This window comes from Cryptotermes secundus, unplaced genomic scaffold (genome assembly GCF_002891405.2).
Source record: "Cryptotermes secundus unplaced genomic scaffold, Csec_1.0 scaffold691, whole genome shotgun sequence".
NCBI classification, from domain to species: Eukaryota; Metazoa; Arthropoda; class Insecta; order Blattodea; family Kalotermitidae; genus Cryptotermes; species Cryptotermes secundus.
Genome location: NW_019743159.1, coordinates 58,521 through 76,887, shown reverse-complemented (window position 1 = coordinate 76,887; position 18,367 = coordinate 58,521). Strand labels below are relative to the sequence as shown.

The following is an 18,367-nucleotide window of genomic DNA, read 5'->3' as shown; positions in this document are numbered from 1 at the left end:
CATATTATAAGGTAAGGTTATAAAACCACCATTTAAGATCATTTTAGTGAAAGTTTCATCCTTCAAGGCGTACCATTCACTGCTGAAATACTAAACAACCTGCTTCCATGGCCGAGATACAGGGCGCCCATATTATAAGGTAAGGTTATAAAACCACCATTTAAGATCATTTTAGTGAAAGTTTCATGTTCCTATCTCATAGAATTTAAGAACAATGATGAATAAATAATTTTCGAGCAAAATTTAAATGGCCGGCTGAATATATTACCGCAGGAGCCGCGGCCGCGGAATTTAAATGACCACGTCAAAGGGTTAATTAATTAAGCACAGGTGCAACTTTTTTTTCCCTTGGCACTACAGCCCAAGTGGGCCTAGGCCTACCATCTCCATGAACTTCTCTGTTCACTTCGGTTTTTCTACATCTTACACATTCGGTAGGACTTCTTGGGTGGGTGATCAGCTCGTCGCAAGGCCTCTACCTGTACACAAACACAGAAAAACGCATACACACAAACTAAACATCCATGCCCTGAGTGGGATTCGAACCCACGATTCCACTTTCCAAGCGAGCAAAGACAGTACATGCCTTAGACCGCTCGGCTACCGTGACCGGCCCCAGGTACAACTTTACCTTACCTTATTGTAATGTCTATAGCTTAAAAATGAAACTCATTTATAAAATAGTAATAGCTTACATGCCATATGCTGTTCCCAGTTGATATTCTGGAATTACAAGTGCAACCATTGGCCAGAGAGCACTGGCAAGCATTGAGTAGGCTACACCTAGGATAGACTGTAAAGAAAGCAATTATCAGTATCAACATTTACATGATACCATGTCCACTAAATACAGTAAGCTGAACTTCAATATATGGAAAGGACAAATATTATATTTGCAGAGCAAGGATTACTAACTCCACTTCACAGCTAGTTCAGATACTTACACTCAGAGACACTTCAACACTGCCACCATAACAGAACTTGAACTCCATGCGGCTGAGCCCTCTTTGAGAAGCTTCCAGTTATGCAGCTACATAAGAATTTCCAAACATTTTATGGAACCAAAAGGTTCATTACTGTGTTCACAAGAGCCCTCCAATGGTCCTTATCCTCAGTAAGATCAATTCAGTCCATACCACCCCATTCTATCCAAGATCCACCTTAATATGATCTAGTCATCCTATTGGTCTCTTTCCTTCTTGCCTTCCACCTAAATCCTATATGCAGTCCTCTTCTCCCACATCCATGCCACATGCCCTGCACATCTCATCTTCCTTGGTGAACAGTACAAGTTATGAAGCTCCTCATTATGCAGTTTTCTCCAACCTCCTGTCATTTCATCTCTCTTTGGACCAAATATTCTCCTCAACACCCTCAGTCTATGTTCCTCCCTTAATGTCAGAGACCAAGTTTCACACCCATACAGAACCACAGGAAAAATTAGTTTTGTATATTCTAATTTTTATGTTTTTAGACAGCAGATGAGAAGACAAAACGTTCTGGACTGAATTGTAGCAAGCATTATCTGGATTCAGTCTCCTCTTAATTCTCACCTAAATCAGTCAAATTTTGATTTGTTACTGTCATCCCCAAATATCTGAATTGTGCCATATTTTCAAATGATCTATTTGCCATCTTTATGCCATATTTCGACCTGCATTCTGGTGACAAGACAGCAACAAGTACTTAGTTCTCTGTGCATTTGCTTCTAGACCAACCTCCTTACTAGCATCACTTACAGCAGTCCATGTGTCCCATTTAATTCCAGTCCCACCTCATTCTCCTGGACCTTCCTAATTGCATATTCTAGAACAAAGCTGAAAGTAAATGACAACAAAGAATCTCCTTGTTTTGGAGCATTTTGAATAGGAAACATATCAGACAAATGATTACCTATATGGACTTTACTGTAGGTTTCATATAAACATGTTTTAATCAGCCCAACTAGTTCCATGGGTACCTAAGTTCAATGAGAATACTACAAAATATTTTCCTCCTAACTAAGTCATAGGCTTTCTTAAAGTCTATGAATAGCTTATGTATTGTACTCCTATTTTTTCTCCATTATCTGATGAATGAAAAAGTCTGATGAGTTAAGATCTAAAAGTTTGTGATGATGGTAAATTGCTACAAATACTATGTTTCTGGACATTATCCATCGTCTCGTCTAGTTTTAAAAAAACCGTCCTGTTTCCATTTTAAAACACAATGCTTTGGAGACTGGATTCTGTCCCCATCCTCAAGTAAAACCTACTCAGTTGGGTCCAATAAATAGAGCTAGTTCCTGTCTCCAGACACCTATGCCAGTTTCAGAAGGGGTTCATAATCCAAGCACAACACAAACCATCGGTGAGAGCTAAGAAAATAATCAACTAATGAAGCTACACACATATGATAAGTTGTTGATATGTCAGCTGAAACCCACAATGACGATCCCCAGTAATTTAATCTATATATGAACTTAATCTTGAGAGAAGGATATTGGGTAAAATCTTCTATGAAGCTGATAACAGTGATATTCCATGATAATTACTACAGTCAGTTTTACTACCCTTTTTGTAAATTGGTACAATAACAGAATTCTTCCACTGATCAGGCAATTCTTCCTTATTCCAAATAGAATTAATGACTTTATGGATCTCTGACCACAAAGTTTCACCTCCTGCTTGAATCAGTTCTGTTGGAATTTAATCACTACCTGGCGATTTATACTTTTTCAACTTTGCAATAGCAATTTCAACCTCAACAGGACTAGTATCAGGTAATAACAGCTCAGCTATATGTATTTCTGTCTGCCTAACATCACTGACTCTATGTACATTCAATAACTGAGAGCAGTTCTTCCACCTGCTCAAAATGTTGTGGGAATATCCAAGCAGATCACCATTGTTATCCTTTATTAAATTAGTTCTGGGGTGATGGAACTTCAACACAGATATTAATTGTAGCATTTACTAGACAACGGAATGAAATCAAGGTCTGATTTCTGTGCAGGGTTAACAAATATTTCTCTCCTCAAAAGTGCCCCGACTGGCTAGAGTGACCTCCTACACACCATGCACAGAAACTCTTTCAAAAGAAGTAAATCAGCTGGTGTATGAAGCTAACCCCTCACTGGGCATGTGTGGAGCTATAGCTGCCCTCTTCCATATGTCTTAATGGTGTGGTACTTAGTTAAGCACATAGGCAACAGGCAAAATAATAAACAAACCCATATAAATAACCATTCACTACATAAAATAATAAATACTGCACTTTCTACCTTTATTCTACCCCAAAACATAATGTTCTGAATGTTCTCCACACACTATACACCTTGCTCCTCTTAATGCAATAAAAAGTGGTTGGTTACTAATGCTGCACTTCAAGAATTAAATCAACTGTGCTTTTACCTTCAATTGGTTGGTATATTTGTAACTCATTTTCTACTCAGACAACATTTGGGCGAGTTATGTTATCAAGTTACTCAGAGTACTTCACATGTGAAGGGTGATATCATGTGGTTCCTACTCTTGTGCCAGACGTCTCAGCAGTTGTGTGACCGCAATAACGGCTAACAGCTGAGTAGGGTCCTTTGTGGCTGACCAAAAATGGTGTCAAATATTGTCATTGTTCATCTCTTGTCAATAGTGGAAGGTCCTCTTACATGCTCCTAATGTGCGACATGGAAACACCTGGCTTTATTTCCCTTCTGAAGGAACTTGGCTGGGTGTTAAACTGGGAACATTGGGTTCACGGTGAGCACATTACCACTAGACCATTGAGGAAGATACATAATAAAAAGATGTAAAATTATAAAGGTCCTGTCCCTTCTAAAGTCATGAACCATCATTCAACTTTTAATAGTTAGGATTTCCATTACTGCAACAGAGACTGGATGCTGTCAAGCTAGCTGATAGTTGCATTTCTTTCAACAATAATGCTATTACCTACAAGTTAAAATCCAGCCACCAGCTCCTTTGTACCAGGGGATATGTCTCCTATTCCTGATAAACTATTATTATCAAGATCAAATCTGGCTGCAAGCACTGCTGTACTAAGAAATTAAAACATATTCCCAGGCAAAAAAACTTTAAAATTTAAATGTCTTGAAAAAAAAATGAGGTGACAGCATCACACACCAGTGTTTTGAATAGAATGGGTAAAAGATTAAACTAAATAATACCCAAAATAATGTGTAGAGAATTTCAAAACAATCCAACTATCTTTGAGTGTCTGTAGAAATTTTGATAAAACATAATTATATTTATAACACTGTATTTTAGCACCTTGTTGCATCAAACTATTAGAGAGAATATCAAAATTTCTGCCAAAGAGAGTCTTGGTTATTATGAATTGAGAGAGCACAAGCCATGGTTCGATGAAGGATGCTCAAAATTACAAGACCAAAGGAAACAAGCCAAATTGCAGTGGTTACATGATCCAAGTGAAATAATTAGAGATAATGTGAAGAGTATATGATGTGAAACCAGCAGGCATTTCAGGAATATAAAGAGGGAACATCTGAAAGACAAAATTGATGGGCTTTAAATGTACATTAAGAACAAGAACATCAGAGACGTATATAGAAAAATAAATGACTTTAAGTGGGGTTACCATCCTAGCAGTAACTTAGTGAAGGATGAGAATGGTGATCTGCTTGTAGATTCCCACATTATTTTGAATAAGAATAAGAAGTTATTGAATGTATATAGTGTCAGTGAAGTTAGGCAGATAGAAATCCGTACAGCTGTCAATAGTACCTGATCCTAGTACTTTTGAGGATGAAAATGCTCTTGGAAAGTTTGAAAGGTATAAATTGCCACGTAGTGATCAAATTTCAGCTGAACTTATTCAAGTAGGAGATGAAATAGTACATTCTAAAATCCATAAGCTAACTGATTCTACTTGGGATAAGGAAAAATTGCCTGACCAGTGGAAGGAGTCTATTATTGTAGAATTTCACAAAAAGGGTGATTAACCTGACTGTACTAATTTTCTGGGGATATCACTGCTATAAACTTCATACAAAATTTATTCAATATCCTTCTCTCAGGGTTAAGTCCATATATAGATGAAATTATTGGAGATCATCAGTGCGGGTTTCAGCATAACAGATTACCCACTTATCAGACTTTTTCATTCATCAGATACTGGAGAAAAAATAGGAGTACAATGAGACAGTACATCAACTATTTGTAGACTTCATGAAAACCTATGATTCAGTTAGGAAGTATTGTATAATATTATGATAGAGTGTGGGGTACCCTTAAACCAGTCAGGGTGATTAAAATGTATTTAAATGAAATATATAGTAAACTCAATAGAGGTAAACATTTGTCTGATAATTTTCCTATCCAGAATAGTCTAAAACAAGGACACACTTTATTGCCACTGTTTTTTAACTGTGCTTTAGAATATGCCATTAGAAAGGTCCAGGAACATCAAGTGGGACTGAAATTTAACGGGACACATCAGCTGTTGCTCTATGCTGATGATGTGAATCTACTGCGTGATAATATAGGTACCATAAAGAAAAACACACTATCTGTATCTGATGCTAGTAGGAAGGTTGGTCTAGAAGTAAACACAGAGAAAACTAGGTACATGTTGCTGTATCACCATCAAAATGCAGGGAAAAATTATGACATAAAGACAGGTAACAGATGTTTTGAAAATGTGTCACACACAGGTCAGATATTTGGGAACAACTATAATAAATCAAATCCTGATTCAGTTGGAAATTAAGAGACGGAATCTGGGTAACGCTTGCTACCATTCAGACCAGAACCTTTTGTCCTCTCATCTGCTGTCTAAAAACATAAAAATTATAGTATAAAAAATATGATTTTGCTGTGGTTCTGTATGGGTGTGGGTGTGAAACTTGGTCTCTGACATTAAGGGAGGTACATAGACTGAGGGTGTTTGAACAGGGTGTTGTGGAGAATATTTGGACCAAAGGGAGGTGAAGTGATGGGAGGTTGGAGAAAACTGCATAATGAAGAGCTTTGTTAACTTGTACTCTTTGCCAAGTATAATTAGAATGATCAAGTCAAGGAGGATGTGATGGGCATGGCTTGCAGCAAAAATGGGGGAGAGGAGGAATGCATATATCATGTTGGTGGGAAAGCCAGAAGAAAAGAGACCACTAGGAAGACCAAGACATAGCTGGCTCAGGAGAGGGACCAGTGGAGGGCTCTTGTGAACACAGTGATGAACTTTCGGGTTCCATAAAATGCTGGGAAGTTGTTGAGTGGCTGCACAACTGGCAGCTTCTCAAGAAGGGCTAGGCTCTGTGAGTGAGTGAGTTGTATCAAATGTTCAGTTTGTGCCTTGGGTAGGAGACTAGAGTGGCACGTGCATAAAATCCTGGTAGCCACTTCTCTCCTGACAACCTTTACAGGAAGGGCTCAATTTATCTGATAATTACAGTACTGGATCAGCAAAATTCATGTAAAAATGTGGTACTTTCATATTAATGGATATCCCAAACAATCTCATGGAAAATGTCTATGACCTTCTTTACAAGATTTGTTCAGGAAACACAATTAGAACAAAGAAATATTCCAGTTTGGTGGTCAGTACTGTTTGATCATTCCCAAAACGGCACCGAGCGGGATCCTTGTTGCTGAGTTGGCCTCACCACATAAATTCAGCCAAGTAAGTGTCCAGAAGATGACACAGGATGCCTCTGCAATCCCGACTGGGCAATTTACCCAATCCCCACATCCACTCCATATTTTGGGTGTACATAATTTTATTTGAATATTGACCACCAGAAAGTGAAATATTACTTTCCTTTTTCTAATTTTCTTTCCTGAATAAACACTGTAAAGAAAGTAACAGATGTTGACTATATGAAAAAAAATTTTATGCTTTCAACACTTACAGAGTTTTGTTATGAGACAGCATTAATTTCACAGAGGTAACAATCCTGCTCACCTTCATATACAACACTGTGGAGCACACAGGTTTCTTCACTATGTAGATTATTCAATAACATCAATAAAATTAAAATAAACTCCTTAAAATGTAACCTTGTTCTGAACTTCACTCCCAGATTCATGAAGAGTCTAAGATTCCAGAATTATTCCTAAAGCAGTTCTTACAAACAAATGATAATAATGACAAATTTTATTCTCACCATTGCAACATATGGGGTGACGTAGGTGAAAGCAAGAAGTGAATGGCAGCCAATGGTCACCAGAATTGACATACACACCCAGAACACATTCTTGCCAACTTTATCCACAAGGAGGCCAAGGAGAGGTGATGCCACAGCTGATATTATATACAAAATACTGTTCACTGTATTTGCATTGTCAGGTGTAAAATCAAATTTGCGTTCAAAAAATACCCTGTAAATAGCACATAACAAATGACAAAGTTAACTTGAACACTGGTAATAGCATACTTTACATACTAGAGAGAATTAACCCTTCAAGAGAGCGCAGTTACTACATATACCATCTGCTTTAATATTAAAAGAACTCTACACTGTGCCTACAGTTTTGTATGCTTCTAAAAATAAATGCGATTATTTCCCTAAATAGAATTAACTGTCTGTCCATCTGGTGGAGACAAAGTGTTTTCTGTGATGTAGGAACTGATTTTTTTAACATGTTTCGCTAAATTTATGTTTCAAAGAGTAAAACTGAACTTCTTATTGCATGTAATCTGCATTTAGAGGGACGACTCATATAAATAAAAATTCAGGGGTTGTAAAATTAAGGACAGGACTCCTGGTAAAAAAAAAAAGGACGACAATGGCACAACAGGCATTCACCACAGACAATTTTAATTTTAAATGGAGAGCAGTATAAAAAACAAACAACAGTACCACATTAAATTACTGAAGAGAGATACCTAGACAGAGGTGGGAAGAAAATGTTTAACTTGTAGGGCCTGAAGTTCTCACAGCAGTGGCTATAAAGAACTTGTATCTTCTGGGCTGAAACACCTTGTAGTCCGATAAAAGTCAGCTAACATTTCAGAGGAACATGTAGCCTCCATTTTCAAGGTCAAAGAATTAGCTATGCAAGAAAACAGTATGATGCAGGTAGAAAGCTCCGAAACATCGGCTGACTTGCAATGGACTATACAGCATTATATCCCAGAAAATAGAACTCTTCAACATTACACTTGAGCTTAAGGGAATAGTACGTGAGGAAGGATTGGATTCATCCTTCTCAGGCCAGACATCAATGCTCAGTGTTCCTGACCATTGTAAGAAACGTTTGGTCTTAAAAAAGATGGAGAATTTATTGACCAGCTGAATAATTATCATCACCTCAAGTACTCTGGTTCATGTAGCTAGTTTAGTTAGTTATTAATTTTCTATTTACAGGCATGTAATTCCTCAGAATCTAAAAGAAAACAAACTAATAGGAGTAAAAGTGAATTAACAATGCCTGGGAAAGAAATTAACATGAAAATCCCAACCTATGCTATAATATGGCAACATTTTGCACAATAAATCACAGAAGCATGCTAAATGCTATGGTAGCAAGTGTGTACACAAATGAAAGGAGAATGTTAATTCCACAGGTTTCAAAAGCGTAGAGGTAGTTTAGGAATCAAGAGACAAAGTCAAATGAAATTTGGAGACTTAGTTTATGAACAGTAGCTTGTAAGATAAAAAGGAAGACAAAGTAATATTGCTGGCAATATATTCAAAATTCTATCAAGAGATAATTTGTGGAGTTAACAACTTCCATAAACAATGTACTCTGAATTTAGCTACAGGTTCTTTTGGTTCCTACCCATAGGACCACTCAATTACCTAGACTGGTAAGTTACTCTCACTAGAATGGCAGGCTGTAGCACTGGAAATGCGGGGAGAAATGGGGCCTACTTAGGCCCAGAGCATTATGTTTGTGAAGTTATTCCACTGCTTTAAGATATCATAACTGTCATTCCAAACAATGTAGTAGGAACAAATTCCAAATTATGCATTGTAATAATTTACACTGTAACATGTGGTCATATCCCATGGCTTTTCTACTGATTCGTAACTTGTTACATTACTGCCTCAGTCAAAGCCAGTTGCCTCAAGCAGTAATGCTTCTAATTTGTATCAGAGAAGAGCCCAGTTCAAATCTCAGGTGGGATACCATCAGTCTTGAGGACTTTGTGGGTTTCTTCTGTCCTTCTAGGTAAATGCTAGAATAGCATTTCTAACTAGACAACAACCACTTCTTTCCGCACCAAATTCAATTCATTATTCACTTACCCCCTTACCATTTGACATTATACAGTGGAGTCACATCATATGCGCATTTAACTTCCATGAATTCAGTCACATGCCGCGTGCGTGTATAGGCCGCAGCACAATTTTCAGACAGAAATTATAGAAAAAATAATTTTCTTGGAATATTATTTCAGGAGTAGAAATTATTCCGAAATTTGGCAACATTTAACATTCCTAAGTTCGAAACTAGCGAAAATAACGGTACCGCTCGGAACAAAGGCATTGTGGGGGAGAGTTATAACCTTTTCACCTTTACTTGACTTGCCTGGTTAGTTCTGAGTGAAACATGGGTCGAGTAAGAGCACGTTATATGTCTAAATTTAAACTTCAAGTGGTGCGTTACGCACAAGAACTCGGAAATCGAGCAGCAGGGAGAAAATTCGACATTGACGAAAAAATGTGCAAGATGGATACTAACGAAAGATGCCCTTGAAAAAACGTCACGAAATCGACAATCTTTCCGCGGAAAGAAAGCTAAATTTCCAGAACTTGAAAATAAACTTTTGCGATACGTGCGTAATACACGGGCAGATGGATTTTCAGTGTCTGTGGAAATGATTCAATTTGAAGGCCTCAAAATAGCGGACAGAATGAAAATTCCTCGTAATGAATTTAAGGGAAGTTATGGATGGGCAAGGTGCTTTATGGCCCGACATGATCTTGTAATTCGGCGACGGACGTCAATAGCGCAGCGCCTTCCCGACACATACCAGGAGAAACTGCTTGCATTTCAAAAACATGTCCTGAAATTAAGAAAGACGCACAACTACACCATGGGAGCTATTGGAAATGTTGATGAAACTCCTGTGTTCTTTGAAATGCCGGGTGAAAGTACAGTGAACAAAGCAGGCGAAAAAACAGTGCATGTGCGGACTGCAGGAGCAGAAAAGCAGCGGTGTACCGTAATGCTTGGTATCACTGCTGATGGAAACAAACTACCACCATTTGTAATCTTCAAACGCAAAACATTGCCGAAAGAAAAGCTTCCACCGGGAATTTTGGTGAGAGTTCAAGAAAAATGATGGATGACAGAAGAGCTCTATCTGGATTGGTTGAAATCAGTGTGGTTTCGGCGCCCAGGCGCACTTTTACGTCAGCGGTCAATGTTAGTGGTTGACAGTTTTCGAAGCCATTTAACTGAAAATGTGAAAGTGAAGATGAGGCAGGAGAAAAGTGATATGGTTGTGATACCAGGGGGGATGACTGGCATGTTACAACCACTTGACGTGTCAATAAACCGTCCTTTCAAGTCTCATTTGCGGCGCTTTTACCGGGACTGGAGATGCGGTTCCACGGAGATGACGCCGACTGGACGATTGAAGAAACCTTCATTAAGTCAAATGTGTGAGTGGATTGTGGCTGCATGGAACACCATACCAGAAGAAATGGTTTCCAAAAGTTTTAAAGTCACATCCATTTCCAACGCAATGGACGGGACTGAAGATGACGCTGTATGGCTGACATCACCTGACAGCGAAACTTCGAGCGAGAGCGACATCGACAGTAACGAGTCAAGTGATGAACAGTAATATGGTTCAATTACCGTGGACCAACTTCAGAAAGTGTCGCATAATTTATTCATGCGATGCGAAGCATGTTTGCAAGCAGAAGGGGGTCACTTTCAGCACCTGTTATAAAGCACGGTAAGTTTGTGTTATCTTTTTACAGTATTCTTATAAATGTGTGCATGTACAGAAACTGATGTAAGGGTATCAGCGACACGACTGCACTCTCGCTAGCGGGGAGGGGCACAGTAGTCGCGGAGAAACGTTCCATCCGCTCTACGCTGCTGCCCCGGTTTCCTCGATCTTTGAACACCCTGTATTACTAATTATGAATATAATTTTTTTTAAATGAAGTGCGATTTCGAATATTTCGAATATAAGCCACACCCCAGTTTTCCTCTTGAATTTTTGGCAAAAAATGTGCGGCCTATACATGCGTAAATACAGTAACTTCCATGAATTCAGTCACATGCTTCCCAAAATAAAAAAAAATTAAATGCATTGAGTAATTCTGTGTGCTGTGCCAGTCAGTGAGCACAAGTAATGAGTGGGTGTAAACCCTGACTCTTCCCCAGTTTCTACATGTTTAAATGTAGGTATTTTTCATACTACATAGCCCCCAGATGTATTTTTTTTCATTGCTAGTGGGGTCCCTTGTACTGCGGCCACTTCTGGATTATTTTACCAGCCCCAGATGATAGGCGAGGGTGATTGTGGAGCAATTGGTGGAATGAAGATTGGCAGGGGAAACTAAAGTACTCGGAGAAAACCTGCCCCAGCGCCACTTTGTCCACCACAAATCCCACTTGACCAGACGCAGGATCGAACCCGGACTGCCGCGGTGGGAAGCCAGTGACTAACCACTTGGGCTATGGCATGGCCTACGGTCCCAAAATGTAAGCCAACTACATCATCCTGTGCTCAAATGAAGAAACAGTGATCTGTTTTAATGCTGCAGCAAAAACTGGCTGTGTTGGGCTTACCAAGAGATGGTATATAGGTCTCAAATGTAATGCACAAATATGGCCACACTTTACACATACATCTTACAGGGTATATAAAAGCACACATTTTATGGTCTATTTAAGGCATTTTAAAGGATAATTGTGACCACATGCGATTTTGGGTTTAATCATTGTCTTTAGACCCCCCTGGCAAGATGTCACTCCACTTTATGGTATGAAATACCAACAGTAGTCTTAAACAATAAAAAAATACAAGAATTGAATGGTTCAGCTATCAAGGCGCATATTCAGATATGGTTAAGAAGAAGAAAATTAATATTTCTTACTTTCCAAGAGCAATAAATGGGAACACAGCCACATAATAAGTAACACAGACAACTGATATCAACCAGAAAATGGCTGGAAAATCCTTGACATCAGTGAGACGCACAACTTCTCCATCCTGATCTGTCTTCCTTCTGAGGATCCTTTCAGCCCTTTTGTCCATGAATGCAAGTAACAGAGCACATATCAGTGACATGAAACATGTGGTTGATGCTGCAACACAACATAAATGTTACTTACATAAAACATAAAACGAAAGCAAACATAAATGTTGTTCTTATTCATTTATGGTTCAGCGTTACACAGGAAGTCATGCAATATCACTGGGCCATGAAGAACTGAGACACAAAACAAGAGCATGAATTTCAAAATTAGAACCTGAACTATGGCATATCTCTAACAGAAATTCCTAAGTAGATTCAATTCTCACAACAAACTTAAAATTAAGACAAGGTAAAAATATATAACACCAAGCCAAATAAATCTGTATCTGTGGTTTTTGGTTTATTTAATAACTGTCAGGAGCTCAGATTACAGAGCAGCCATGGCCCAACCTGAGGTACTACCGACATCTTTCTGGAGGTATGGAGGACAAAAAAACAAAAAGCAAAACAAACTCTGAGATTTTAGTCTGCAAGTGAACTATAAGGACCGAGCGGCCGCCACTTGTCGGCAAAGTTGGTGCAAACATTAGCAGATAGAGGGTGTCATGTGATCAGTGCAATGAATTCCCACAGCCATTAATTTCGCTTTTCCTGATCGGAGTCACTACTTTTCCATTCAAGTAGCTCCTCAATTATCCTCACGAGGCTGAGTGGACCCCATTCCAGACCCACTACTTCTCAGAAAATCTGGTAGTGCCGGGACTCGAACCCAGGCCTCTGGATCTGTAGCCAAGAACTCTGACCACCAGACCACAGATGCTGTCGGTAGGACAACAAAAAATCTTAGTCATGACAGCCAGTGTCCTAGCCAAGATCCGAACTCGACACTTTCCAGACACAAGTCAGAAGTCACACCACTTGAGCCAACTTGCTTGGTGCACTCAAATAACTAACTCCTTGAGAAGCTGCCAGCTGTGCAGCTACTCGAATATTTCCAAACAATTTATGGAAACATAAGAGCCCTCCGTTGGTCCCTATCCTGAGAGACCAATTCAGTCCATACCACTGCACTCTATCTTTCTAAGATTGTCTTAATATTATCCTCACACCTATGTGTAGGCCTTCGTAGTGGTCTATTTCCTTCTGTACATCCCACCAAAATCCTATGGGATAGCGCAGTTGGTATAGCAACTGGTTATGTGATGGATGACCAAGGGGTCAGAGTTCAAGTCCCATGGGGGACAAGAATTTTCACTTCTCTGTGTCATCCAGACCAGCTCTGGGGCCCACCCAGCCCCCTATCCAGTGGGTACTGGGAGCTCTTTCCATGGGGGTAAGTCGGCCGGGGAGTGAAGATGACCACTAACCTCCAACTAGTGCTGAAGTCAAGAAAACCTGAATCTATACATCCACCCCCCCCCATACGTCTTCATGGCGTAGTGCTTTAATTAGTTAAACATCCTATATACATTCCTCTTCTCCCCCATGTGTGCTACATACCCTGCACACTTTATCGTCCTTGAACTGATCACTCTAATTATACTTGGCAGAGAGTACAAGTTATGAAGCTCCTCATTATGCAGTTTTCTCCAACCTCCTATCACTTCATCCCTCTTTGGTCCAAATATTCTCAACACCCTTTTCTCAAGCACCCTCAGTCTATGTTCCTCCCTTAATGTCACAGACCAAGTTTCACACCCATAAACAATGTATATATGGCTTCATATTTCTACGGTAAAGGTAAAGTTGTCCCTGTGCTTAATTAATTTAGCATTATGCCACGAAGATGTATGGGGGCGTGGAGATACAGCTCCACCATTCTTGACCCCAGCACTAGATGAAGGTGGGTGGTCAGCTTCCAGTCCAGCTGCTCTACCCTTGGGAAAGAGCCTCCAGTACCCATTGTATAAGAGGCTGGGTAGGCCCCAGAGCCTGTACATATGCTGCGGAGTGGAGAGAAATCTCTTTCTTCTGCCAGGAACCAAATCCCAGCCATCTAGCTCATAGTTCATTGCTATACCACCAGAGGTATCCTGACTTGCTCATAATTCTACGGTAAGGTAAAGCTATCCCTGTAACAGGCTGTGAAGGCCTATACGGTTGTGAGATGCCGAGGCTCCCACATTTTCTAGACAATCGGCTCACAGATGGCGGTGAGGTTGTCAGCCTTACACACTGGTCGCCCTTTACATCCAGGAAGATTCCTGGTACTCATTTCTGTTAGAGGATAAGTCGACCCCAGGGCCATAGTGAGGCTGGAAAGAATATATAGCTAAACTGAAAAAATACAAACTCATCGGGAACTGAACCCACGACCTGCCGGCTTCTAGCATAGTACATCAACCAACTATGCTACCTCATGCCCCGCTCATAATTCTATGACTAAAGCAAAAATATATCTGTCAGAAGTTCCATTATAGCAATCACAGACACGAAATACTTGCTCCATTTGCTGCTTACCTCAAAAGTTTCATATACATATACATATAGTTACATATATATTATTCTGCCATATTACTCACTCATCTAATGTCTTTCCTTCTTTATCTATTTATGTCTTACATCATGATGTGAGAGCCAGGATAGCTCAGTTGGTACAGCGATGAGCTACAGGCTGGACAACCTGGGTTCAATTCCCGGCAGTGCAAGATCTCTCTCTTCTCCACAGCATCCAGACTGGCTGTGGAACCCAATTACACTCCTATCCAATAGGTATTGCAGGCTCTTTCCCTGGAGGTAAAGTGGCAGGCTGTAAAGCTGACCACTCACCTCCATCTAGTGCTGAGGTCAAGAATGGTGGAGTTATACCTCCACTCCCCCATATCATTTCTCAGCATTGGGCTTAATTAATTAAGCACAGAAATTATAATAATGCTTTAACAGCTCTAACTATAAAAAAAAAGATAAAGCTATCCCTGAAACATGCTATGGAGGACTACAAGATTATGAGACACTGAGGCTTCCACATTTTGTAGACAGTTGGCTCATATATGGTGTGAGGCTATCAGTCTTACGTGCTGGCTTATATACTGTCAGATGATAGGTTGCCAAGTAAGCAATGAATGGAAAGTGACTTTGAAGGAAGTGATCTTGGCATCAGTAGAGGTACTATCCTGATATCCGCTTGGAAGAACTGAAGAAACCCTTGAAAAAACTCACTCAGGGTACCAGGTCTCCAGGCCAGAATCTGAAACCAGGACCTCACAAATATGAAGCAAGTGTTACTGATTCAATTGCAACACTCACTAAAGGGCAAAGAAGTGTCACACTGAGAAGAATGTCAATTGCAATGATTCCGAAGGGCAGGAGAAATCCTCGGGCGGGGGGGTGCACATACATACAATACAGAGGGATCTCCCTGACTGAATAGTGGACACCTACATGAAGTCTGCAGTTAGCTTTCACTTTGATAGCTATAAATGACAAATAATTAGAGTCAGACAAGTTGGATTTTGTCTAGAGATAACTCATAAACTCATATAAAAATTGTGTATGACACTATTCTAATTTGTAAATAATCATAAAACTGACAAGGGTTTGAAAGTTAGGGGTTTGCCTGAAAATTTTAATGCAAATGGAATCTGTGTTAATGGAAATTATAAACATAAACAAGTCACTAAATTATATAATCATTAATTTATAGTTCTGGCTAGCCTCACATGACAGTGACTGAAGCATGTGTGGGAAAGTTCAAGTCACAAGTTAGAACACTGTTTTCATATTACTTTTATATTCGATTCCATACCATTCTGCTTTTATTCATTATCTACAAAAGGCAAAGTTATCCCTGTTATTATTTAATTAAGCTCCACCATTCTTGACTTCAGCAACAGAAGTGAGTGTTCAGCTTCATGCTCTGGCCACTTTACCCTGGGGAAAGTGATCCTAGTACCCATGGTATAGGAGGCCAGATGGGCCCCAGAGTGGATCTCGGCAATGTGGAGCAAAGAAAAATCTCTTGTCCCTGATGGAAATTGGACCTCATCCATCCAGCCTGCAGCCCATCATTATGGTGACTGAGATATCCTGGGATGACTACAAAAACCATCAAAATATAATAACAATCATAACCACTTTCATTCTTAAAAACCTTACATGCTTTGGCCCTTAAGCTATTATCATGTGTACATTCACGAGGTTTACATAATCTTACCTAAAGTATGATAAATTTAAAATGTGTTTTAGCTACATAAATTCCCATCTTAGTTATTTTGGTAAGAAGAAAATTATTAAAATTATAACCACATTCAGATTAAAACTTACTCACACAATCTGACTTCCTTTAGTTATTTTTTCCTAACAAACAGCAGTTTCACAAATAGAACTGACACTTCCGTATTATGAATGTACTTGTAAATAAAATCAAAACAGATGATAGTGTAACCCAGTCACTAAAGTTTATCAACATACCAATTATCAGCACAACTCCAATACACATGTACCCTGAGTAATACTTGCTGACCCAATTGTACAGAGGCTCCATCACATTGAAGTTCACAGTTGAACCAACTCGAGCAAAGCTCATCTGAAGACCAAATACCATATTTAGCTCTTTGCCCTTAAACCAGAGCACTGCATAATTATTCTGTGCCACTGCCAATGATTCACCACCAATCCTGCCAACATGAAGTACACAGATGTAATAAAAAAAGTAAAATGTAAAGGTATCCCTGTAACAGGTCGTGGAGACCCATGGGTTTGTGAGATGTTGAGGTTCCAACATTTCCTAGACAATCGGCTCACAGATGGTGGTAAGGTTGTTAACCTTATGCGCCAGCCACCCTTTACCCCCAAGAATATTCCTGGTACTCATTTCTGTTAGTGGCTGAGTCAACCCCAGGGCCATAGTGCAGCTGGAAGGATTAGGTATATAAAAAAAAATGACCTCATCGGGATTCGATCCCACAACCTTCTGGCTTGCAGCACAGCGCCTCAACCAACTATGCTACCGCATGCCCTCAAAAACATGTAACACCCATGCTTAATGAAATCTGTTACAAATTTGTTGGATATAGGACATTTCTACATGGAACTGTGAGAGATGTATATGAAATTCAATCAAGATAACTGACACATCATTCAGACAGATAAATGAATGACATCCTAAGAAAGGATAGACAGGCTGTCTGCAATAGTTAAGTTTCACATAATATTGGTACTGTTATATTATGTATAGCTCATCTTAAAAAGATAAAGGGTAAAGTTCTCCCTGTACTGAATTAATTAAGCACCATGGCATGGGGAAGTGGAAGTACTGCTACATGCATTCTTAGCTTCAGCAGCAGATACAGATGAGGGGTCAGTTTCTTGCCTCTGTACCCATGGATAGGAGACTGGGTGGGCCCAGAGCCAGTCTAAATGTAGTAGTGGAGAGAAAAAGCTCTGCCCTGAACAGGAATTCATCAACATACAATACACAATACATGGATGACAGTTGTAACAGCAACATATTTAGTGTTTTCCCTCCCTCCTATTAAATTACATGTGTCATCTTTTGAATTTGAAAAGCATACGAGGTGTACAGGAAAGTTCCTGGACTAGGTCAAAAAAGAAATGCTGGCTTAACTTACTCAATTTTGGCTGCCATGTCCTTCAAAACAGTCTCTTTGGGAATGTATAAAGGGTTACCATTGCTTTCTTCGCACTTCAAAAGCACCACGGAAGCCACTTTCCTTAATGCTGTCAAGTACCACTTTCGATTCCCTCTGGATGTCAGACACCGTTTCAAAACGTTGACCCTTCAGTTTCATTTTCAGTTTGAGAAACAAAGCGAAATCACGGGGGGCTAAGTCAGGCGAGTCAGGAGGATGGGGATCTATAACCATGTTGTTGTTAGTCACAAACTCTGTGGTTTTCAGGGACATGTGGGCGGGCATACTGTCGTGATGTATGAGGCAGTTGTGGCTGCACCAAAGTTCTGGTCTTTTTCATTGCATATTTTTTCTCAAGCATCTCAAAACATCACAGTAAAAGTCAGTTGACCATAGTGTTATGAGGGACAGATTTAAGGTGTGAAAAATGAGCATGCCCTTCGGTGAACTCCAGACCTGCCTCACCTTTCTTGCTCCTGGTGATTGTGCGTTCTTCCACTGTGACCATTGTTGCTTTGTTTCTGGATCATAACCACAAATCCAATCCTCATTGGCCTTCACTTGTAGCTCAGGACACACGTTTATGCGCCACTGGTTTCGATCATTTGTCAAGGGTCAGGAACAAATTTCGCAGCAGTGCGGCGCATGT

At 39.7% G+C, this 18,367-nt stretch overlaps 1 protein-coding gene across 1 annotated transcript in view; it reads right to left on the bottom strand.

The window, feature by feature from the left end:
* LOC111873940 (major facilitator superfamily domain-containing protein 1) overlaps positions 1-18,367 on the bottom strand; it is a 55,767-nt gene that overhangs the window by 17,748 nt on the left and 19,652 nt on the right. Inside the window, exons 4-7 of the mRNA XM_023869048.2 lie at positions 16,538-16,743; positions 12,026-12,236; positions 7,124-7,337; positions 696-793 (exon numbers count right to left, since the gene is read on the bottom strand). Of these exons, the coding sequence (XP_023724816.1) occupies positions 696-793; positions 7,124-7,337; positions 12,026-12,236; positions 16,538-16,743 (729 nt within the window). The remainder of the gene's footprint in view (positions 1-695; positions 794-7,123; positions 7,338-12,025; positions 12,237-16,537; positions 16,744-18,367) is intronic.